The sequence below is a fragment of the Lampris incognitus genome, chromosome 5 (assembly GCF_029633865.1).
Source record: "Lampris incognitus isolate fLamInc1 chromosome 5, fLamInc1.hap2, whole genome shotgun sequence".
Lineage (NCBI taxonomy): Eukaryota > Metazoa > Chordata > Actinopteri > Lampriformes > Lampridae > Lampris > Lampris incognitus.
Window position 1 is genome coordinate 15482527 of NC_079215.1, and position 22154 is coordinate 15504680.

The 22154-nt window shown below is 41.9% G+C and overlaps 3 protein-coding genes across 6 annotated transcripts in view; 2 read left to right on the forward strand and 1 right to left on the reverse strand.

Annotated features, from left to right (window-relative positions):
• The window catches only part of tbc1d9 (TBC1 domain family, member 9 (with GRAM domain)), a 33583-nt gene extending 25237 nt beyond the window's left edge, over window positions 1-8346 (forward strand). The window contains exons 13-22 of the mRNA XM_056279979.1: window positions 173-302; window positions 890-988; window positions 1280-1348; window positions 2302-2542; window positions 3763-3828; window positions 4413-4499; window positions 5179-5247; window positions 6031-6134; window positions 6233-6764; window positions 6813-8346. Coding sequence (XP_056135954.1) covers window positions 173-302; window positions 890-988; window positions 1280-1348; window positions 2302-2542; window positions 3763-3828; window positions 4413-4499; window positions 5179-5247; window positions 6031-6134; window positions 6233-6764; window positions 6813-7033 — 1618 coding nt within the window. The 3' untranslated portion in view covers window positions 7034-8346. The remainder of the gene's footprint in view (window positions 1-172; window positions 303-889; window positions 989-1279; window positions 1349-2301; window positions 2543-3762; window positions 3829-4412; window positions 4500-5178; window positions 5248-6030; window positions 6135-6232; window positions 6765-6812) is intronic.
• Window positions 8347-10372: 2026 nt separating this feature from the next.
• On the forward strand, window positions 10373-14733 carry ucp1 (uncoupling protein 1). Of its 3 annotated transcripts, XM_056279802.1 has the most exons (7): window positions 10373-10502; window positions 10633-10769; window positions 11595-11799; window positions 12628-12825; window positions 13086-13187; window positions 13530-13710; window positions 14196-14733. In XM_056279802.1, the coding sequence occupies exons 2-7, from the start codon at window positions 10644-10646 to the stop codon at window positions 14302-14304; spliced, it is 921 nt and encodes a 306-aa protein (XP_056135777.1). In that variant the 5' UTR covers window positions 10373-10502; window positions 10633-10643; the 3' UTR covers window positions 14305-14733. The 3 variants fall into 3 exon arrangements, with proteins under 3 accessions (XP_056135777.1, XP_056135779.1, XP_056135778.1); XM_056279804.1 differs by lacking the exon at window positions 13530-13710 and having other exon boundaries at window positions 10396-10504; XM_056279803.1 differs by lacking the exons at window positions 10373-10502; window positions 10633-10769 and adding an exon at window positions 10811-10936.
• An 840-nt stretch (window positions 14734-15573) lies between these two features.
• Window positions 15574-21794, reverse strand: elmod2 (ELMO/CED-12 domain containing 2). 2 transcript variants are annotated; one of them, XM_056280889.1, is made up of 9 exons: window positions 21664-21794; window positions 20405-20552; window positions 20272-20300; window positions 19603-19700; window positions 19350-19479; window positions 16901-17034; window positions 16592-16660; window positions 15976-16109; window positions 15574-15766 (listed from the first exon to the last, which is right to left on the reverse strand). In XM_056280889.1, exons 2-9 carry the CDS (start codon window positions 20547-20549, stop codon window positions 15609-15611), a joined length of 897 nt encoding a protein of 298 aa, XP_056136864.1. In that variant the 5' UTR covers window positions 20550-20552; window positions 21664-21794; the 3' UTR covers window positions 15574-15608. The 2 variants fall into 2 exon arrangements, with proteins under 2 accessions (XP_056136864.1, XP_056136862.1); XM_056280887.1 differs by lacking the exon at window positions 21664-21794 and adding an exon at window positions 20634-20719.
• Between the last annotated feature and the right edge of the window lie 360 nt (window positions 21795-22154).

Consider the following 22154-nt stretch of genomic DNA (forward strand, 5'->3'; position numbering starts at 1 on the left):
CCTTTTCACATCATCTACTAATGCTTGATTTGTCAATAGCAAACACATTTCCCACATATCTCGTTTAGTGTCTCATCTCAAAGCCAGGAAACGCTCACTGATAATCATCCTGCAGGCGATATATAATTTTGGTGCTGTATCAGTGACTCTTTCCTGGTTTTGTGTATTGTAGGTACTTGGACAGTGTCACCAATAAAGACAGCACGCTACCTCCTATCCCCCATCTTCACTCCCTGCTAACAGACAATGGGGAACCCCATCCAGAAGTGGACATTTTCAAACTGGTCCGCAGCTCCTACGAGGTAGGATGCCTGGATAATGTCAGTACAGTTTGTGTGCTCAAACCCCCTACAAATGCTATTTTTATCTTTCCCAGTGTCTCGCTCTGTGTCTTGAAGTGACTGCTAATGGTGCCTTGTGTACAGATTTCACAACCTGAGCTGTATCTCATGAAATGCTCTCCACTAAGAATGGATTAAGATGCATTCTTTGTCATCTGAGTATTTTCAAGGATGTATTTTCAAGTCTTGCAGTGTGTTTTCCCATTCATCTGTCCATTTACCCTTTTAATAGTAACTCTCGTTCCCCATTTGTTGGACCAACATTTATCACCAGTATAGTTTATTAGTGATTTTGCAACACCTGTATGTCTATAATATAAATTAATCTCATATGGGTTTAAATTTAATTTGATATATGCTTGACATTGAGATCAAAATTACTATGTCACCCTCACACATTACTGGGTGTTTGTAAGTTTTTATCATTTGGATATGAGTCCTCAGTTCTGTCTCTAGCCATCTTTAATGTTTCAGTTTGTAGCTGGACGTTTGCACAACTATTTTGATTCTTCTTCCCTTCTCTCTTTGCCCCCCTCCTCTCATATTAGAAATTTGGCTCCATCCGTGCAGACGTCATTGAACAGATGCGTTTCAAACAGAGACTAAGGGTGATCCAGACCATTGAGGATACCACTAAGCGCAACGTGGTAAAGATGCACATTGACCCGCCCTACCCTTGTTGTCATGTTAAAGATGTTGTAATTGCAGATTTTTGGCAAAGTTAAAGCACTCTTGTCAGCTTTGTTTGTGATACCGCAAAGCATTTTTTTTCAGGATATTTTAAAATAGATGGCAAACACTGTACAGTCAGAAACAACTTCAAAAGCGTCTTGGTAGACTGGCGCCGAAACCACAGATCTGCATGCTAGTTAATAATTCAGTATATAAATATTTTACTTTCTCCTCCCCCCTCTGAAATTGTTATTATCATATTTCAGGTTAGAACTATTGTGACAGAGACCGCCTTCAGCATTGATGAATTGGAGGAGCTTTATGTACTCTTCAAGGTGAGTGAAAGCCGAGCATAAACTTGCGTCAGCATCCTCTCCCCCTTAGCCAGCATATATCTATACACCAACCCCCCTGTAGTTTCCTGTTGCCACAGCAATGCTGAATTATGATATGATGTGATATTCAACATTTGCTCTCTAGCAACACCGAGCCAAAGCATTTTCACTCAAAGGAAAAGTAAACACATGGTAAAAATATAGTAAAGAAGATAGATTATGATATAAACATTCATGCAAATGACTGAAAATGAAGCGCTTATCCAGCACGGGTATGTGTCTTTGAAAGCCATCTTTTAAGCAGAATTCCCTCACTGTCGACAACTTAATGAAGGTCGCCACTGAAACGTGGGATTGCGAGTCTTTACATTAGCCTTTTTTTTAATTTTTTTTTTTATTTCTTCCACTAAAGGACATTTTTAGTCTGGTTTGTACTCGTTGCCTTCCAAGCCACTCTCAGCCATTCCTTCTGTGGATGCTGAGTTTGGCTTGTGTGTTTTGCCTCTTCTCTACTGAAGAGCTCACAGTGGACTTTCTCAGTGTTGGTCTTATTTGACAGCACACGTCACTCTTCCAGCAGACTGCATAGCGCCGCCTAGTGACTCATAAATGGTCAAACATGCCTGAAGCTTTTCTTATGGGCTTTCAGTAGTACAAGCAACCCATGCATGTATTTACATTACATTTTCTGCCCATTTTATTTTCTAGTAATGCCAGCTACTTGTGCTGCTCTGTGAAGATGACTTTGCTGGTGTAGGGACACTACAGTGTTCATAATTATAAAGATTCCCCATGTACAAAATTGTTTTTCGGTTGCTATTTTAGAACTTTTGTTTTATAGATGGTTCATGCATGGTAAAGGCTATGGCTATTTGTGGAGGCAATAAACCGCTGTTTTGTTTATTGCCCTCTATCTCTAGCTGGTGAACAATTCAAATGCATCTCCTTCTCAGGCAGAGCACCTTACTAGCTGCTATTGGGGTGGTAGCAGCAACCCCACAGAGCGCCATGACCCCAGTCTACCCTACCTGGAGCAATACCGGATGGATGTGGAGCAGTTCAAGGGCCTTTTTGTCCTGTTATTCCCCTGGGCCAACGGGGCCCATTCAGATCCCTTGGCCTTGCGCTTCTTCCGTCTGCTTGACCAAAACGGAGACGCCCTCATCAACTTCCGCGAGTTCATCAGCGGCCTGAGTGAGTGGGGCGTATGTGTGGGTGTCCATGCATGCATGCTGGTAAATGTCTCTTGACAACTGTGTTTTATAATCGCCAAAGGACTGTTTGATTGATAAATGGAAATAAAGGTAATGCTTTAAAATGAGTAGCTGTAAATGGTGATTACGAAATGAGTCATGGGGCACTTATAAGGTCTTACAAACACTTAACACTAGCAGATGGTTTAAAGATATTAATAACTGTCTTATGATTATGACTTGGGATGCTGTATTGAGTACATTTTCTTGTTCCTCCTAAACTTAACCTCTTCCTCATAGTACTTAACAGACTAGACTGTCTAGACCAAAGGATTGGCCCTAACCTCAACCATTTAGGACTTTGGGCCTACACTTAACTTTCAGGTCCACAGGTATTGGGTCTATATTCTCATTTAAATTGTTTTTTTTAATTTTCCCGTGTTTTTCCTGTAATGCTATGATTAATAGTTATTTTAAAATCATAATAATAAAAGTAAAGTAAAAATATGCCTGTTATTAATATTTTTAAATCATTTGCTAATGTGTGTTGTAAAAAGCTTAAAAGTGCCCTGTTACTAATTTATCCTTTTGCAGTTATCATTTTATTCGTTTTTGTTTTTTTTTCTATTTTAAGGGTTTACAAATATTTCCCGGAGTATAAGTCGCTGTTTTTTTTTAAACTCGCCTGGTTGCTCCTGCGACTTGTATTCCAAAACAACTTAAACAATGTAATTTTGCCCGACGAATACGCTGCATTTCAATTAAGGCCACTAGATGGCACTGTTTAATCTTGTGACTCAATTGAAAATGATCACCATCTTCATCATCATTACATTTATATAGCACTTTTCTAGACACCCACTTCACATTAAACGGGATAACTTACTTCAACCACCACCAATGACATTATTCATTATTACTGTACCACCATATAAATGTGACTTATACACCGAAGCAACTCGTATATTTTTTTCCTCGCAACAACACCTTTTTTGCTGAGTGCGACTTATACTCTGGTGTGACTGTAGTCCGGGAAATACGGTATGTCAGAGGTACAAAAACAAACTAGCTTATGATGGCATTGGTTCTGCGATAGTGACAAGGCTCTTACTTATTTACTTATTGATTAATCACTATTTACAGCTACTCATTATAAAGTGATCCGTCACTCTGGACACCTCAGAAATGTGCAAACCTGTAATGTGTGTTGGTGTGTTGTAGGTGTGCTATGTCACGGGGATCTGACCGAGAAACTGAAACTCCTGTACAAGATGCATGTTTTACCTGGTAAGTGGGGATGGTCGCAGTTTGTTGGTCTGTAACACTCGAGTCATGTGGTGGCAGGTGTAATCTTTGTTGTGTATGAGAATTTCTAAGACATAAAGTGAAGCAGGGATTTAAGCACCACACAGTAAAGTCACAGTAAAGAAAATAAATGAAAGTCAAGTGTTTCTTGAAAGTGATGTTGTTTTATGCCTTTGTCTCATTTTGTCATTATCTTCATCCAGGGCTCCCTCAGAAATGTGCTTTATTTTATGTTTATGTAGGTGATGGAGCCCACACTTGGATATAAATTTTACTTCATAGTTAAATCTCAGCTGAATTAGTGTTGGCGGTCTTTGGCTCATTAACATTTTATAAGTGTAGTACTAATGACACAATTGTGTGGCTGACCTTTTCGTAGTCGACTGTTGTGTTCAGCAAAGTGTTTTGGCAATATGTCAGGCATAACGGATAAGGAAACTTAAGTGTGTGCACAAAATCAGAGTTCCCAGATATTTGCAAAATATTTTATTACTTGACTCATGCAAGTAATGAGTCTTCTCGAAGCACATTTAAACACTGACTGCCTCCCATATTGTTTCTAACAGAGGTCAATCGTGAACAGGAGGAGCCTGACTCTGCCTTCGAGGCCACCCAGTACTTCTTTGAAGACATTACCCCAGAAACCTCACTTGGTAAGGGCTAGGAATCACAGGACTAATAAAACAAACAAAAGGGCAATAAAATCTGTCAAAACCTGTTGTACTTTATTAGTGTGTAGTTTCACAAATCCAGGACTAAGGAGTAGGAGTCGGAATAGAGACTGCGTTGGACTTTATGACTGCAGTAGCTTACTGAATTACCTTCAGTGAGCAGTAAATTAAAATAAAAGCTGTGCTGTTGAGAAGTAGACCTGTCTTACATTACTGCAAAACTGTTTTCAAAATCAATAGTTCTGATGAAAACCCAGCATTTCTTCCAGCCAAAACCTGTTTGGCCTCGTCCCTGAGCCTCCTGGGTTATTTGTTGTTGTTGTGCACCAGTGATTGCTGCGGTCTTTTATAAATCAGTGTTGCTACGCTATGAAATGATTTAAGTTTTCTAATGAAGCTAATTAGGTAAATCCAACAATTTACGGAGTTTGAAGTGAAATGTACATGGAACAAAACCGCAGTTTTTATTTTTATGACATTGACTTGATTTCTTTATGTGCCTTATCAGATGGAGATGATTTCATTTTAACATCCAAATGGGAGGGCCTGTACACATGCACATTTGAATAGAAAACTGTCAACATTTAATATGCGTTATTTATACATTGTCACACATCAGTGTGTCTAGTTTTTAAACTCACACACCCTCCTCCTCTCCTAGGCCACGAACCCAAGTGCAGAAGCGAAAAGGATGATGGCTTTGTCAGAGTGACCTTCAAGACTGAAAAGGGTAAGAACAGACGATCAAGTAACCAGATTTGCGATCAAAATGTTTAAAATAAAAAGCTTTAGGTACACTTTATCTTGCACATGTTGAGCAACGGGCAATAATAAACCTTTTATCCTTGGCAAACTGGGTCTGTATGGAGTAACCATTAGTGATAAGATGCAACTACTGAAATCCCCTGTGTGTCAACACAGTTATTATTTAGAAAAAGATGGGTGTACTTTCCACCACCTTTTACCCCCCACCCCCACCCCGACACACACCTCCATGACTGTCCTCTCAGACAGGCTTTAAAACAAGTGCATATTTACTATTTAATCGGTTTTATGAAAACCCATGTTTGTGTATTTCTGTCATGATGCTGTCAATATGCAGTTTTATAAGATATAAGCCTTTACACCAATTTGCAAAAATATAACATTTTCCCAAATTGTCAAGGTAAGTCCTACCATGCATGATGTGTGTGTGTGTGTGTGTGTGTGTGTGTGTGTGCGTGTGTGTGTGTGTGTGTGTGTGTGTGTATATATATATTGTGCGTTGATAAAGGTTGTCCATTTTATGTTAACTGAAACATTCTCTGATATTGTTCAGTGGTGAATTTCATGTCAGAATACTTCTTTACCTTTTCTCTCATGAGTTCTTCCAATCACCAATATCCAGGGCAGCATGAAAATAAGCGGACAGATTTTTGGCCTTGGTTAGTGAAGAATAAGAGATAGCTTGACACCTTGTTGGTATGTGACTTTTACTATCCCTGATTTGACATACTGTATATACATATTACAGTTAAGAAACTGCACACTGCTGATTACCGCCATTACCTAAAGCTGTGGAACCAGGAGACAAAGCCCAAACTAGAAAATACAAAAGACTTACCCAAACTCAACCAGGTGAGCCTTCTCCACCCGTCTATATAACTGTTGTGAGTAACTCTGTTGGGGGGGGGGGGCTCCACCACTGATGCCCTGTATATGTTTCTGTCCTTCAGAGCCAGTTCATCGAGTTGTGTAAGACACTGTACTGCATGTTCAATGAAGATGTTGCAGAACAGCAGCTCTATCATGCCACAGCTACCGTCACCAGTTTGCTGTTGGAAATGGGTGAGGTGGGTAAGCTTTTCTCCTGCCCTGGTGGCAAGGACCATGACCAAGAGGGTAACTTGGGTAGGAGAGGTGCCACCGATTTGAAAATTGGTCACGAGGCGGCACCTGACGTCTTCCAGCTGAGGGAACAGGAAGAGCCGTTCCTCCCTGACGCATCGGGGGAGAGCAAGCTAATGCCTTGTGAGGAGAAAGGAGACGATGGAGGGTGTGAGCAGCTTCCACCTATGCAAGACATCAAGCTGGATGACTCGTCCCCGAAAGACACCGGAACATCGTCCGCCATGCTGATTTCAGATGATGAAACCAAAGATGACACGTCTATGTCATCCTATTCGGTGCTCAGTGCAGGTTCCCATGAGCTGGATGACAAGCTGCATTGTGAGGACATTGCAGATGACACGGTGCTGGTGCGCAGTGGCGGCAGGCCGAACGGGGAAAGAAGCAACAGGCCTCACGGAAGTGGAGGCTACGACCGAGGAGGCCTTCCACACAGCACAAGCATTGATAAGGACTGGGCCATTACTTTTGAGCAGTTTCTGGCCTCTGTGCTTACCGAGCAGGCCCTGGTGCAGTACTTTGAAAAGCCGGTGGAGGTGGCAGCACGTATAATCAATGCCAAGAACGTGCGGAAAGCAGGACGCCCTATGCTGTCATCGAGTGACTATGAGATCTCGCTGTCTGGTTGAGGCCTTAAAAGAGGTTGCATACAAGGACCCCTGTTCTCTGTGTACACTTTCAAATGGGGAAACTTGTCAGTGTCAATCAAGTCATCAGTGTACAAATGTCTTAATCAGCGCTAGAAGAGGATGTGAAATCTACATTACGTGTGTGTGATACTCATGAATGTGAACCAAAACTGCTCTTGGCAATGTATTTTATCAGATGTGAAAAGACTTTTATCGATAGAATTAGTAGATTTGGTCCAAACAAGAAGGAACGGGTATTGTGCAGTTTTGCTCAAAGAGAATCTCTGTGCACATATAATAACTGTACTTTATAAAATGTTAAACATAGGTGTTAATATTGTAACCTTTAGTACACTTAGGCCATGTAGATTTAAATGTCCACACGTGGGGATATTGATACTAGTCTACTCAAGATTACTTAACATGATGACTGGTCGGTTGATGCTTCTTTAAATTACATGTCACTAGTCACAGTACACGCTTAAAGCTCGTTTTGCGGCGTTTCTCTTCTGAATACCAAGATAGAAAAAAAACAAAACTCTTCCAGAGGGTGACGAGACTGAATTTGAATGTGTTGTTTGAGTTCACCATTCACTTCTAAAAACTCCCCTCAAGTGGTATTTCAGTGAGATCAAGCATATTTTTGTTTTAAAATGTGCACCACCACATGAGTGTTAGATAGTTGACCTCTGACGTAATACCCCTGCAATCTATTGTGCAGCGTCTACATTTTTTTTTTTTTACCAATAGTGACAAATGACCTCTGTCCCTAAATTAAAAACACAGCAACAGACTAAAGCCATGGTCCACATTGCTATAGCGTTTAGCATTTTAGACCGTTTTAAAAAGAATGCAAGTGATGCCACTGAAGATACCATGGGCACCAATACGTAATTGCCTCATGCAGCCACAGGGTGATATTGGTGCTTAAAACTGCAGATTGCTGGCTCAAGCAAAATTTTATATATAGGAGCACCTGCACTTTCATTATTATCTGGGAAAAATAAGTTTACAACACATATTCCACTTTATATGTATTCTTCTTGCCTTGTCATGCTACAGTTGTTTGCACTCCAAAAATGAGTTGTTGTTTTTTTTAAATGGAATATATTTTTACCTTTGCGCGCCACATTTTACATTGCTGTATTTAAGTTATTCTCGCTTATTTTGATTTTATATGTCCGGTTGTACGTGCTCATAATTCTGAAGCTTTGTGTACCATTTACTAATTAAAAGTATAGTGTGATTCTATGCTAGCAAAGATGTCTTCTCGTTGTTTTGATCGGGGAATGCCACTTTGGATGATTATGATACAGGTGCGCCATCTGGTGGAGAGCAATATGAACTTCTTTTAGGCCAGCAGCGAGACCATTTTAAATAATGATGCAGATACGTCAGTTTTTTTGTTTGTTTGTTTGTTTTTTGTGTTTGCTTGATTTCCATTATATTTTTTACACTTATTTGGCAAATGTGTTTTACAGTGATTTTGCTTTTATTCTTTTACCGGCAGATTCATTTGACTAGTTCATGGTTGCTTTACACTTTACATCATGTTTAATCCATCTTCATATTTTGGCCTGAGAGTACATCCGACCCGACTTGATTAACAGCAGTGAAAGGTGTGACAGTGCTCTCTGTTAGATGTGCTGTTGTGCGTTCATGTCATAAAGAAAGTGGACATGTAGTGCTGATCCATCAGTAGAGCTCACGTGAACAGCCCCGAACCGTTATTCATGGCCGGGCAACTGTATGTCGGTACAGAGCTTCATCCCCCGTGTCTCTTTTTCTGCTCTTTGTGGGCTCAGCGCACTCGGGGTGTAGCAGACGTCGACCAATCGGCTCTCACCATCGCAGTGGGCCCCTGCCGTCGCCGTGCGAGGATCCTGTGCAGGCAGCCCTTTGCCAGATAGCAAAGCTAACAATGATTAATCTGCGAGAAACACTGTGTACCGCATAGACTCCACTAAATGAAGTGTTAAAGATGTGATTTGACCGGTCTATTGTGACGTCCCCCTTACAGCCCCCTCCCCTTTCCCCAAGATTATATAACGTGTATCGATTTAAGGCCACATTGAAAGAGTCCTTGTTTTTCGTGGTGGTTTCTGGCATCGGTTCACCACATCTGAAACCTGTTGATATGAAATGGCCTCGTGTGTGCTCGTTCTAAGGGCTAGAATCATATGTTTTGGAAAATAATGGGATATCATATCTGGTTAGGCGTGAATATTGTGCTACCGTTTTTTTTTTCTTTCTAGTATTTGTCCTGCTGATGTTCAACTTTTCTCATTTGTGTTTTTCTATAATGCCGTCTTTTTGATGCTCAACCACAACCTCTAAGTGATGACCGGTATTTACCAAGAAACTTGGCCCCATGGAGGATGAGATTTTGAAAAGGGGGCAATAGTTCTGTGCAGCTGCACGAGGAGGGGGGGGATGATGCAAGGTTCTTATCTGCATCCATAATGAACTTCAGTCACTAGTTCACATCACAACACCCTTCACTCCCCCCATGGTGCTTTGGTCTCGCAGCGTTTTGTTTTTATTGGTCATCAATTTTACGAACAAATGAAGCGGACGGGTTTCGATACTGTAACTGAACAGCGGATGCAGTTTTAAATGGTGGCGACTTATTTAACCTGATAGGGATGTGATTTAACATCTTTAATTTCCATGTATACTGTACCGTTCTGTACGGGAATAAGCACAAATGATGTTGTTGCACAGCTCTGTGAGAAAGGTCAAAGGGCAGTCTGGTTTGAGGACTGGCTGTAATGTTCAAGAGCTTTTACTCTGCCGGCCAGCTCCAACTAAAACCCCCTGTGTGTACTGGATCTCACCTGTCATTGGCTGAGAGCAAAGACAAGCCTCTTGCAAACCCGTCTGATGACGCTGTGTATTTGTGTTGTGCTGATGTTGAGGACAGACAATTGGTATCTCTTAAGTAAATAATTACTTTTTAAGTCATTTCCAGACAACCCACCGTCTGTTTCAGAATATTACATGCTGTCAATGAGATTAATAAAGTCTAAATGAAATACATATGAAAATATTTCAACTGATCAGTAATTCCTTGTCGATATTTTGGACGCGATGCCGTTTGTTGGTTACAAGACGAGGGACAGGCGCTCAGAGAGACCGCCTCAGGACCCTGCAGCTTCTCTTAAGAGTTGCGTAGTTGAACCGTGTGGGGTTTTCTTTCCTCATACATGTGTACTGTGCAGCGCACCATTGGGCAAACTGAACATTGACTTTCTGACAGGCAGTGGACTTTGATTTGATCGGCGCTCTTGTACACAGTAACGCCTCTCGGAGGATGTCATAAAACGCCAGCGAGGAATCGTATAAATGCACAGCAAAAGATGCATCCTCCTCTCCAGTTTTGCCCTTAATGGATTATAATCCGAGCCATTAAGTCCCGCCAGTATCAGTCAACCAGGGAGCAAAAGGACTTCGACATCTTCAACTAACGGTGTGAGTGCATTTCTATTTTATTTCTATTGTCGCTCAGCTAATGTTATTACATCGCAAATATGGCTGATAAAAGATTGTAACTATTGTCACGCGTTGAGCTTGTGTTTGTGTGTGCCTGTACCTGGCAGCGATCGGAGTTATGGTTGGACTGAAGCCCTCAGACGTGCCCCCTCCTCTGGCGGTGAAGATGATGAGTGCCGGAGCGGCCGCCTGTGTCGCCGACCTCGTCACCTTCCCGCTGGACACAGCCAAAGTCAGACTACAGGTACCTCTTCTGTGTCCATCCATCTCAATATCGCCATACCTGTAAATGGACGAGTGACAGTAACGGGCCTGACAGTGTTTTTGTGATGACACCTCAGTATGGCGGGGCCAATGAACGAAACCAGTACGTGGGGTGATGGAGACCACTGCTACGGCTTTGATAGTCCTGTATGTATTTTGGTTATGTGGCTCTTAGGGAAACCTCTGGGTGGGGTGGTGAATAATGGCCACCGAGCTGTTTGACTTAACTGTGTCCACACAAACGTCCTCTCTTGCAAAACCCAATTCCTTCAGTAACTTTGAGCGTTAGATTCGGTGTAGTCTTGATTTTTTTAATATTTTTTTATTTTGATATACTTTATTAATCCCCATGGGGAAATTCTTCTCTGCGTTTAATTCATCCTAGCTGTGTAGCTAGGAGCAGTTGGGCAGCCGCCATGCAGCGCCCGGGGACCAACTCCAGTTCTTTTCCCATTGCCTCAGTCAGGGGCACAGACAGGAGTATTAACCCTAACATGCATGTCTTTTTGATGGTGGGGGAAACCGGAGTACCCAGAGAAAACCCGCTGCAGACACGGGGAGAACATGCAAACTCCACACAGAGGACGACCTGGGAGGACGACCTGGGAGGACCCCCCCCCCCCAAGGTTGGACAACCCAGGGGTTCGAACCCAGGTCCTTCTTGCTGTGAGGCGACAGCACTAGCCACTGGGCCGCCGTGCCGCCAATCTCAGTGTTATACTTGATGCTGTGCTGTTTGATGCAAGATGGGCTTAGCCTCGATCACCGTCCATAATACTATACTATACTGTCTTTGTAAATCCAGATACAGGGTGAAAAGACAATGGAGGCAGCAAAAGACATCCGCTACAGAGGGGTGTTTGGGACGATAAGTACCATGATCCGGACAGAGGGGCCCAAGTCTCTGTACAATGGACTGGTGGCTGGGCTGCAGAGACAGGTGTGCTTCGCATCCATTAGAATTGGTCTCTACGACAATGTCAAAAATTTCTACACTGGTGGAAAAGACAGTAAGTGGCTTTGTTTGCAGTGCATGCAGGGCTTTCAAACAAATGGCCGCTCGCACACTTGAATAATCTCCGTAACGGCTACATCAGAAAAAAGACAGCTCTGTGATGATGATTTATTTCGAACATGTAAATAAGCCGGATATAACATACAGATTAGCCATTGCCAATAATCTGAAGTGATCAACAAATCCACACATCAAACTTGGCGAACAAATCTCCGCATGCATCAGATTATTTGTTACATGTTGGAAAAGGAGCAGGACGAAGTATACACTTATTTTTTCCTACCCCTTCTCACCTGCTCTTGTTAATTCAGCTACTATACATTTCAAACCCAATTCCCACTGTACTGTATAGCTCAAATTCAATACAAGTTGTGCCGCACAATACAAACTCAACTACTGTGAACAATAAGAAGAGAAGAAAAAAACCACAAGAGAAAGAAAAACACACCCTAATGTCATGTACCAAGAATAGACAGATCTCAATGTCGTACAACCCAAATATACACTCGGTGTCATAGAAAGAAAAATAAAACTCAGTTAACACAACTCCTCATCCCTATCTCTCTTCATAGTCAGTCCTTTGTACTTTCTTCTTGAACTGCTTAGTGAAACTACAGATGATAAAATCTCCCAACTGGATTGATTGTATTTTTAGTCTTGTTGTTTAAGTTGGATGCACTAAGAAACTGACCATAGAATGAAGGAGACATTCTGTAGAGCCTTCCGGAAGTTTCGTGATTTGCACTTTATCAGTAAAACATATTTCCATTTCCTGTCTTGCCACATGGGCTCACCAACCTCTCCTCTGCATCTCTCCACCCAGACCCGAGCATCCTCATACGCATCCTGGCTGGCTGCACCACGGGGGCCATGGCTGTGTCCTTTGCTCAACCCACTGACGTCGTGAAGGTTCGATTCCAGGCTCAGATGAATCTGAGTGGGGTGGCCCGTCGTTACAACGGTACTATGCAGGCCTACAAGCACATCTTCCAGAACGAGGGCCTCCGTGGACTCTGGAAAGGTGCGGTTTCTCGTGGGGTTTCGATGTGGAGGCAAATGTGGCTATACGTGATCTCGGAGTGATTCTACGAGTATTATAAGCCATGACAAGGTCCATGATACTCTGCAGTACAGTCTGTTTTGGTCAAGCGCCCTTCATCGATAACTCTCACTGCTTTACATTTTGAGATAGTACTTCGTAGTAATATACATCTGACTTCAAGAGAGACGTCGGTGTCAAAACTAAATATTAAATGAGATGAAGTCTCGCTTCTTCTCTAGGCACACTGCCCAACATCACGAGAAATGCCCTGGTCAACTGCACGGAGCTGGTTACCTATGACCTTATCAAGGAGGCGATCCTTAAACACAACCTGATGTCGGGTGAGAGAAAATGCTTACACACAGCCCCCCCCCCCCCACACACACACAACCCTAACAAATGAGACAGCTGATTGGGCAAAATTCCACACACCCTGTCGCCCTTTTGACTCTTGTATCCTCTGAAGCTGATAACGGGATTCTGGCCCGGGACATGGCGTATTTTGCCAGCGGAGTTCTGTAGATGGTTAATAACACATTTATCTTTGTGATTTACATCCCTATTCAAATGAGTGTCATATATCCTGATACGGTTCAGCTAAGAACAAAGGCCAAACTGTCTGTGTCACAGACAATATTGTATCGGTCGCTGTCTGATGAAATCTCTCTCTACTCTGCCAACAGACAATTTGCCTTGCCACTTTGTGTCTGCGTTCGGCGCTGGTTTCGCTACCACAGTCATTGCTTCCCCGGTGGACGTGGTGAAAACTCGGTATATGAACTCCCCGCCCGGCCAGTACAAGAGTGCTATTAACTGTGCTTGGACCATGATGACGAAAGAGGGGCCGACGGCTTTCTACAAAGGGTTAGCTCTCCCTCTCTTTCCCCCCGTCTCTTTCTTTTCTCTCAAGTTTTCATCTATCGGGGGCGTCCGGGTAGCATGGCACTCTATTCTGTTGCCTACCAACACAGGGATCGCCGGTTCGAATCCCTGTGTTATCTCCGGCTTGGTCGGGCGTCCCTACAGACAAAATTAGCCGTGTCTGCGGGTGGGAAGCCGGATGTGGGTGTGTGTCCTGGTCGCTGCACTAGCGCCTCCTCTGGTCGGTCGGGGCGCCTATTCGGGGGGGGGGGATTGGGGAGAATGGCGTGATCCTCCCACACGCTGTCCCCCTGGTGAAACTCCCGTCAGGTGAAAAGAAGTGGCTGGCGACTCCACATGTATCGGAGGAGTCATGTGGTAGTCTGCAGCCCTCCCCCAGGTAGGCAGAGAGGGTGGAGCAGCGACCGGGACGGCTCGGAAAATAGGGGAAAAAGCATCTAACATCTCATTTCCGTTGCTCCCTTCAGATTCGTGCCCTCGTTTCTGCGGCTGGGCTCGTGGAACGTCGTGATGTTCGTCTCCTTTGAGCAGATCAAAAGGGCCATGATGGTCACGAAGAAGAAGATGGAGGCCTGAAACTCCTGATTCAACAGCTTATCGACTTAGCAAGCCCAAGCTACCCTGGTTTGCAGCAATAATATTTGGAAGAAAAAGAAAAAACAACAGGATTCACACTGTGACTCTCACCGCATTACAATTTTGGCATTGCTCAGCAACCCTATGGTCCTGTGATGGACGTCCAAAAAGCATCACAGGACACCGTAGTTTGTATGTGGACACTCAAACTGGTATTGTATACAGAAATGGATGTCCCTTTATTTATTTTGACCTGCCACATTGTCAGTATTATAAGTCGGTGCTACATCGTCTGTTATATTCATCTCATTTGGAAAGTCCAGACATATGCACAACACACTTGATACAGTATCCACATATTCTTTGTACTCCAGTTAACGTGTAAAACAGAATATTTATGTAAGTTCTAAATATATTTTACGCACTGTACTTTCCTTTTTATTTTCCCTGTCTCGTGTCATTACTCAAACCCACACACAAAAGCATCAAAATGTTATTTATTAACTGAGCGAGATATTTCAGTCATTACAAATCCAACTCGAAAGCAAATCGCGGCGTAAAACTAGCACGTCAAGATGACGTCATCCTCAGGTCATCGACAAATGAGTGAAAACGGTAGTAGGACAACCGTTATGAACTTAGCACCACCAGTATTAGGTAACATTAATGGAAACTCACGAGGCCAAGCAGAATAAGCGTAATAAATAATATAACTAGACTACGTAGTCTTGAACACTCAACTCATCGTCCTGACATCGATCTTAAATTCCTGAGTGTGACAACCGTGACGACTAATATGCAATGAGATATTTTAGGACATAAAACCTGAACCTACTTAACCACTACTTTTCCATAATACTTTCATTTTAGGAGTGTCTTCCAAAGAAATGCAACAATCTGGCTCCCTGCCCACTGAACAGTGCACAAGCAATCACTATTAAAAAAAAAAGATTCTGCACTTTAATGTCTGCAGTCCTCCGCAATATATCCAGTTTTCCCTTCATATAGTACAGATAACATTTGGAATGGTCATTTCTGAGGTATAGGTTCTGTTCTGCGATTCTTAATCCGCCACAAAATGAACGAGGATGAAGTAACGGGAAGACAAATGAGATCCAAGAAAAACAAATGGAGGGTTTCTGTGTTTCAAATTCTGAACTCTTTCTGTGTTGGTCAACAGCTACAGGATTCTCCTTCTGTGTCAAATTTAGGCAGCATTAGTGAGGCAGATCATTCTTGGTTCTTTGTAAAAAAAAAAAAGAGGCCATGTTGGTGGAACTGGTCCAAAAATGTTGCAACAAAAATTAGATTTTTGAACGGAGAGTCAATGTTAGTGACACATTAGATTCCTGCAGCATTGCTTTGACTTTGTCGTGGAACTTTTCTCTGTACTGGTTGAACTGCATAATGCTCTCTGGTTCTTCTGCCACCCAGAACTTATCGAACTCATACGCCAGGTAACCTATAGGAAGAAACATGGAGACTGAGGGATTCTTTTCTAGAAGAACATGCCGAACACATCAGGATTTTTAACACTTGTTTCAGAAACTTTATTTACTCATTATTTTTGCATGTTTGCATGTGTGGAGGGATATTATTGTGTAAAAAAAACTGCATTTAACTTGGAGAAACAAGAAAGAGATCTGCAATGTACAACATATTTCTACTCACAGTATAGCTGATGGAAATGCTGGAGTTCAGGTTTTCCTGATACTGTGTTGTAGAAATGGGGTTTCAGCGAGCCACTCTTCAGCAGGCTATACGCCATCTCTGTCAAATTGATGCCAACTATTGCATACGAGTACCTGAAATACATAGTGATAAAAATGAATGCAAAATTACACCAAATATTATCCTTGTGAACAGACATTACATGGACAATGTTGCAAATTTTCCAGTGAGTAATGATTTCAATGACAACAGCCATCACACTTGCACATTGTGCCGGTGTCATGTGACTTGTCTATGCTATTGCTTCCTTGCCAATATTCCCCATTTAACGTTTTTGCAAGGCTGTGTTTTTGGTTTTTACCGATGTTCACCGAAAAATACCCAGATTTTATGTTTCCACGGATCCAAAAGTTCGTGAGAGGTTATGTAACAGTGTCCTCTTGTGGTGAAATTTGGCATGCTGGATGGCTTTGAAAAATTAAAACCAAAAACGCTGAGCCTTGCGCTTTTGTAATTTTTGTGCACTGTTGATCGAGAGCAAAAAGTCAGACTAAGAAAATCCGTATTGGGAAGATATTTGCTGATAACAATGTGTCATCTTTTAAATGTCTCCTACCCTTGTTTAGGATGGTTTGCATGAGACAGCACTTGACGGGCCTCCTCTGTGTAGTTCTCACTGAAGAATCTGTAGTAAAGTAAAAGTATCACTAACACTTATCACTGCAGTAAACAAAAGACAGTCACATACCATAAGGTTTAGACACAATAACTAAAAGCAAGCTATAAAGCAACTTATAATGCTATAATCACATGTTACTAATATTACTTAATATCACTCACAATTACCACATTCTGGGAAAGTGGCCAGTAGGTGTCACTTATCGAAGTGAGTTGACATTTTTATCTGCCTCTTGACACCACTTACACAAGATTTTTCAGGCCCAACATGCCCATTCCCCTGAAGTCGGTCTTAGGATCATCTCCTTGAAATCCAATGTCACCCCATTGTTTGGTTATCCTTGATTCCAGTTTGACTGTTGGCAGCAGTAGATCCCATAGCTGAGAAGAAAAAATACGATTTTGCTGTTAACTTGCATCAGTGTAACCACACTAATGTGGCTAAAGCAACAATTATGCTAACAGCTGATTTTGTTCCAACAAATAAAACAGTACTGACAATGGTACTGGTACCTACCCTACCACCAAACCCAAAAAAAAGAAAAAAAAGGCTGAACTTGGGTTTTAGTAACTGATGTTAAAGTAACTTTTGGGAAAGGTCAGCTCGGAGCTTGATCTACTATAATCTGCTTAGTAGCCACAACAACTTTACTTCTTCATTAAATTCTCTGCTACCTTCCTTTTTCTTCTGCATTTGGCCGATATTGTCAAAATGTGAAACGCTATACACCAAGTAATCTTTCTCCAGAAAATCCGGCCAGACAGTAACCATTAAAAAGGGCAATTGTAAAAGCATGAATATTTTGAATAATCATAGAGCAGCTGTTGTAAATATACCCGTCACATAAAGCATCAAAACCGCCATTAATTTAAATTGAAATTTTCCTGATTATACAGATGACATGACTCTAATCAGATAGGAAGTGGATAACACTTTTGGGTTCACAACTAACATTTAACTGAGTCTGAGTCACATTGTTATTGTACTGGTCAACATGCCTTCAAGTCAAATGAAGATTAATGAATTTCTGCAAAAACCATTTTTTCCTAATTTACTACAAAGAGCTCTCATTGTCTATTGTGGAAACAAGCAGATGCAAAGATTATTTTTAATTTCATTAAGTTCTGTGAAAGCAAACTGAACAATGTGAAGGGAAAATGTCTCTGCTCATGTAAAAATGTAATACACTACACACGTCCATGCTGTTTATGAATATTCATTTAACCAGTGAACTCTCACATGGAGTAGAACCCGATATGTGTCCTGTATGGCAATAACTCTCAATTCTTTTTTTGAGATGTTTCTTGTGTTTATGAAAGCAGTTAGAATTAGGGATGCACTGATACCAGTATTGAATATCAGTCCGATACTGTACTCATGTACTCATAAAACTACTCTGATACAACCGCACCCGATACCCAACTAGACCATTCCTGTGAAAATTGAGAGGGTGCCATTCGTGCGGGAAATGGAGGAGATGGAGCCAGACAGATGACGCAGAGCGACGGCCCAGAAAAAAAACACGATGTGTCCTTTGTCTAAACAGAGCAAGAAATGAAATGAACACTACAAGTGTGTGTAACTTGGATGAGTGCAGACAGCCCTGGCACGGATGTGGTGCGTCACGTAAGTGGGGCGTAGCGGGTTTTTGGACCCGCTACAATGCGACTGTGTTGCATGTGGTTGCACGCCAAACGTGGTTTCTGCTTCACTTCTGCACAAACAGGTAAAAACTACATAGAACTGTAAAAAACGAGTACAATTTGTTTAAAAGATATTAAAATAAATACCTAATTGTACCAGAGGCAATGCGACGCAGCAATGCAACCTTGTGGGTTTTTTTTTCATTGCACATTAAAACAAATCAATGTATCCACGATCCTGTATTAAAATGATTTAATTGCTTCATTATTCATTATCCAAACTGCTTATCTTTACTCAGGGTTATGGGGATGCTGGAGCCTATCCCAGCAGTCACTGGGGAGCAGATGGGGAGACACCCTGGACAGGCCGCCAGACCATCACAGGGCCGACACACACACATGCACACCTAAGGACAATTTAGTATGCCCAATTCACCTGACCTACATGTCTTTTTATACATGTTTTTTTTCCTTTTCCTTTTTGCAATGTATAGTAGCTGAATTAACTTAAGAGTAGGTGAGAAGGGGTAGGAAAAAATAAGAGTATGCTTTCTCCTACTCCTTTTCAAACATGTAACAAATAATCTGATTTACCATTTAATATAGCCTACACTTCCAAACCCTGCATAACCAACTGCATTTTCACTTGGCAAAACTCAATATGCATACAAAACTCCTCAGAAAACATGGCTGGCACCCAACCACATGCAACACAGACACAGTCAGTGCCATGTTTGTTCAGGAAAACACAGAGTTGAAGGTTATGTCAGCAACAGCAGCATGTTGTGTATTTAATTTGTTACAGTCAAAGTGAGGAACATCTGATGAAAAGAAAACATGTTTTCAAAGTCATTGCTAGAACTGTAATGGTATTATTAAGTACTCATTTCAGTACTCAGTATTGGCAAGTACCCAACTGTAAGTAGTTGTACTTGGTCTGAAAAGTGGTATCGGAGCACCCCTAAAAGAATAAATCACAAGCAGTAACGTGTCCAACAGGGTTCATAATATCTGCATATTTCTAGAAATGGGGAAAAATGCATTCATCATACCTTCAAAAGCATAGTCTCATGTTCCAGTTTCTCTGAGTTGAAGCCCTCCTTTCTCAAGTCCTCCACTGATTTGTACAGGCTCCTGTATCCAACTATTTGTAATAGGCAAAGGTGCAAGCTCTTCTTGAACCTGGAAGAATGGAAATGGCAAGAGAGACATGCGACCGAGGCACGTCATTGTAATCACGTCTCTACAAACAAATTGGACTTCAACTTTCAGATAAAGTAAAAATCAAAGAAGAAGCAACTTTACATCGGATCTTTCTGATATTTGACATTCTTTTCCTGCACAATTTGATCCACACGCTGCTCCAAATTGTCCTCGTCGGTTTGCAAAGCATCTCTTAGAACCTACAAAAGGAAATAATGGGATCAATAGAAAGTAAAAACGCTGGCAGAGTCAAGTTTAAAAGTGAAGCCGTGTAGAATTACAAGCTACTAAGCAATATGTAATGTAGCCTACTCTGGAGAAATAATGGGGAATTCAAAGTCAACTTCAAATTTCAGTGCTGAAAACCATGTATATGCAACTGTCCATGCAATTAATGAACCACCAATCAAAAATGTTTTTCTGGTTATGATCAGCGCTGACAGACGGAGTCATCAAATTTTAAAAGTTGGGTACGCGTTAGAAAAAGATGAAGACTGACTGATTGAATTCTCATGAAAAGTTCTACACTAAAGACATTAGCTGACAGATGATTGGATAATGCCACCTCAGGTACAGACATTAACTGGCGTTTTATTTACATTTATTAAGATGCAATAGCAATCATCTCGCCTCACTGCTAATCATAATATATCACATTTCAAGGCATTCTTTTGAGAGCAACAACTATCAAAACTGGAATGAGACAGGATCATCTGCAAGAAAAAAAACATCACATACTACACATTACGAACATAGACAGAATGTCCTTACCTTATTCTTTGATGACTGAAGAGAGTACTCTGTAATGGGGAAAAATTGGTATATATCAATTTTACAAACACAAGACATGATTAGAGGCAGACTTATACATGATTAGAGGCAGACTTAGACTTGAGTAACTCACCTGCTTTGGCTGTCCTGTTTGCCCCTGGCTTGTATCCTGAACATATTCTCTGCAGCTCACACTTTCCTGTTGCTTGTCTAATGATCCACTTCAGCCAGTACCGCAGAAAGGATGTGTAGAGGTACTCCAAGATATACCCCAGCATCTTCTACAACGCCAACAGTAACACAGACATCAATCACTACATTAAGGGCAGCAAATCAATAGCTCTATTTATGCCATTCAGTACCTTTTGCAAGTCTTCAAATGAACACCCGTTGGACAACTCATTAAATCACCAAAATACATCTACAGAAATTCTCCAGTGAGTCAACAGCCTGTTTCGTGACATAAGCAATCATCAGCTGTCAACTTTGCTCCTTATTTGCTGAGCACTTTCCCTACCGGTGAGTGTTTCTCTCTCTGCAGAAATTCTAATCCTGTGACTGAGTGTAAAGAAATGTGCTGACTAACTCTGGTATTTGAACTGAAAGGATCTTCCATGTATTCCTCTGGACAGTGAAGTGTTGTTAAGACAGCACTTCAAATAAAGAACAGCTCAATAAATGCTGGACCCGAGGGAAGGGGAACATTCAGTAGCAAATAGTTTCCATGTGAACACATGGCTCCATTCATTAAAATAAATAAATAAATAAATAAGATCGTCCGATGCGTCTCTGCTAGTTAACGCTGGCTCGAATAACAATAGCCATTGTTTTGGGGTGGAAAACCAAAACTAAAGTCAATGCTGAGAATCTGAATTTCGAGAATTTACCAACGATCTGAATACTTGACAGAGGACAATGACGAGGGGGGGGGGTGCGTGATAAGCTGAAGTGACATTGTTAACGCTGAACTGTAGACGTTTACCACCAGTATAAACGTGACTGTGTTTTACCGGCACTGGCCAGGATGGTGACGTCGTTCTGCAGCTTGTTAACTAACGTTAATCTTAATTGGCTACAAAGGGGCCGTTGGGACGACACGCCGCTAACCTCGACATCAAATCAAGTCACAGCGATCGTTCACACACCGACTCCACGACACACGTTATATGGTCTCGTAGCATATGCCTCCGAGATGGGTTAGTAAAACGGACGACCACACAAATCCGAGCTTCAACGTTAGGTTACTAATTTAGCAACTACAACAACCCAACTTGCCAGCCGTTCAGCTTGACTATGCACAACAGGTTGGCAACGCGTTAGCTTAACGAGCTAGCTTAGCCGCCGAGCTGCGCTAGCGACGACTCCCGAGCGGAGCAATTGATGCAAACTTACTTGCAAACGTTTTCCTGCTAGTACTCCGGTTAGATTAATCTGTGGTCACGACCTTCTCCTGCAGACTGATAACGGTATCAAACAACAGCGATATGACCGGCGAACGTCAGTTACAGTACCTTTGATTAGCTAGGCTACCTGGTCGCGTCTCTATTGACAACAGCTCCCGAGTTCACGCACGCCGGTTGCGTTATGTTTTGGCAGACGGGTCGTGCGGCGCTGGAAAATCAGCAGCAGCACTTGGACAAAGCGTTTAGATGGCATACTTATGCTTACTCTACATACAGATTTTTATTTTATATATTAAAAACTTGCTATTTTCGACATGTAAAGGTGGCAGCTGCATTGCAAATTATGTTTAATTTTGAATGTTGCTCAGCGTTGTGTGTCAGCGTAATGGCAAAAGAGATGCTGCGGTCGCAGCAGCTACAGGTGACGTTTATCAGACATTAAATGGTTTGTATTTCAGGAGGCTGATTCAAACAAAGCGA

Bases quoted from the DNA above. Each gene is read 5' to 3' on its own strand.
- ucp1 (XM_056279802.1), top strand. From the start codon at position 10,644: ATGGTTGGACTGAAGCCCTCAGACGTGCCCCCTCCTCTGGCGGTGAAG. The intron at 12,826-13,085 runs GTGCGGTTTCTC...CTTCTTCTCTAG, and splicing joins CCTCCGTGGACTCTGGAAAG to GCACACTGCCCAACATCACG. The intron at 13,711-14,195 runs GTTAGCTCTCCC...TGCTCCCTTCAG, and splicing joins CCGACGGCTTTCTACAAAGG to ATTCGTGCCCTCGTTTCTGC.
- elmod2 (XM_056280889.1), bottom strand. From the start codon at position 20,549: ATGCTGGGGTATATCTTGGAGTACCTCTACACATCCTTTCTGCGGTAC. The intron at 20,301-20,404 runs GTGAGTTACTCA...TCCCCATTACAG, and splicing joins AAACAGGACAGCCAAAGCAG to AGTACTCTCTTCAGTCATCA. The intron at 16,661-16,900 runs GTAAGTGGTGTC...ACTTTACTACAG, and splicing joins TTGGGCCTGAAAAATCTTGT to ATTCTTCAGTGAGAACTACA.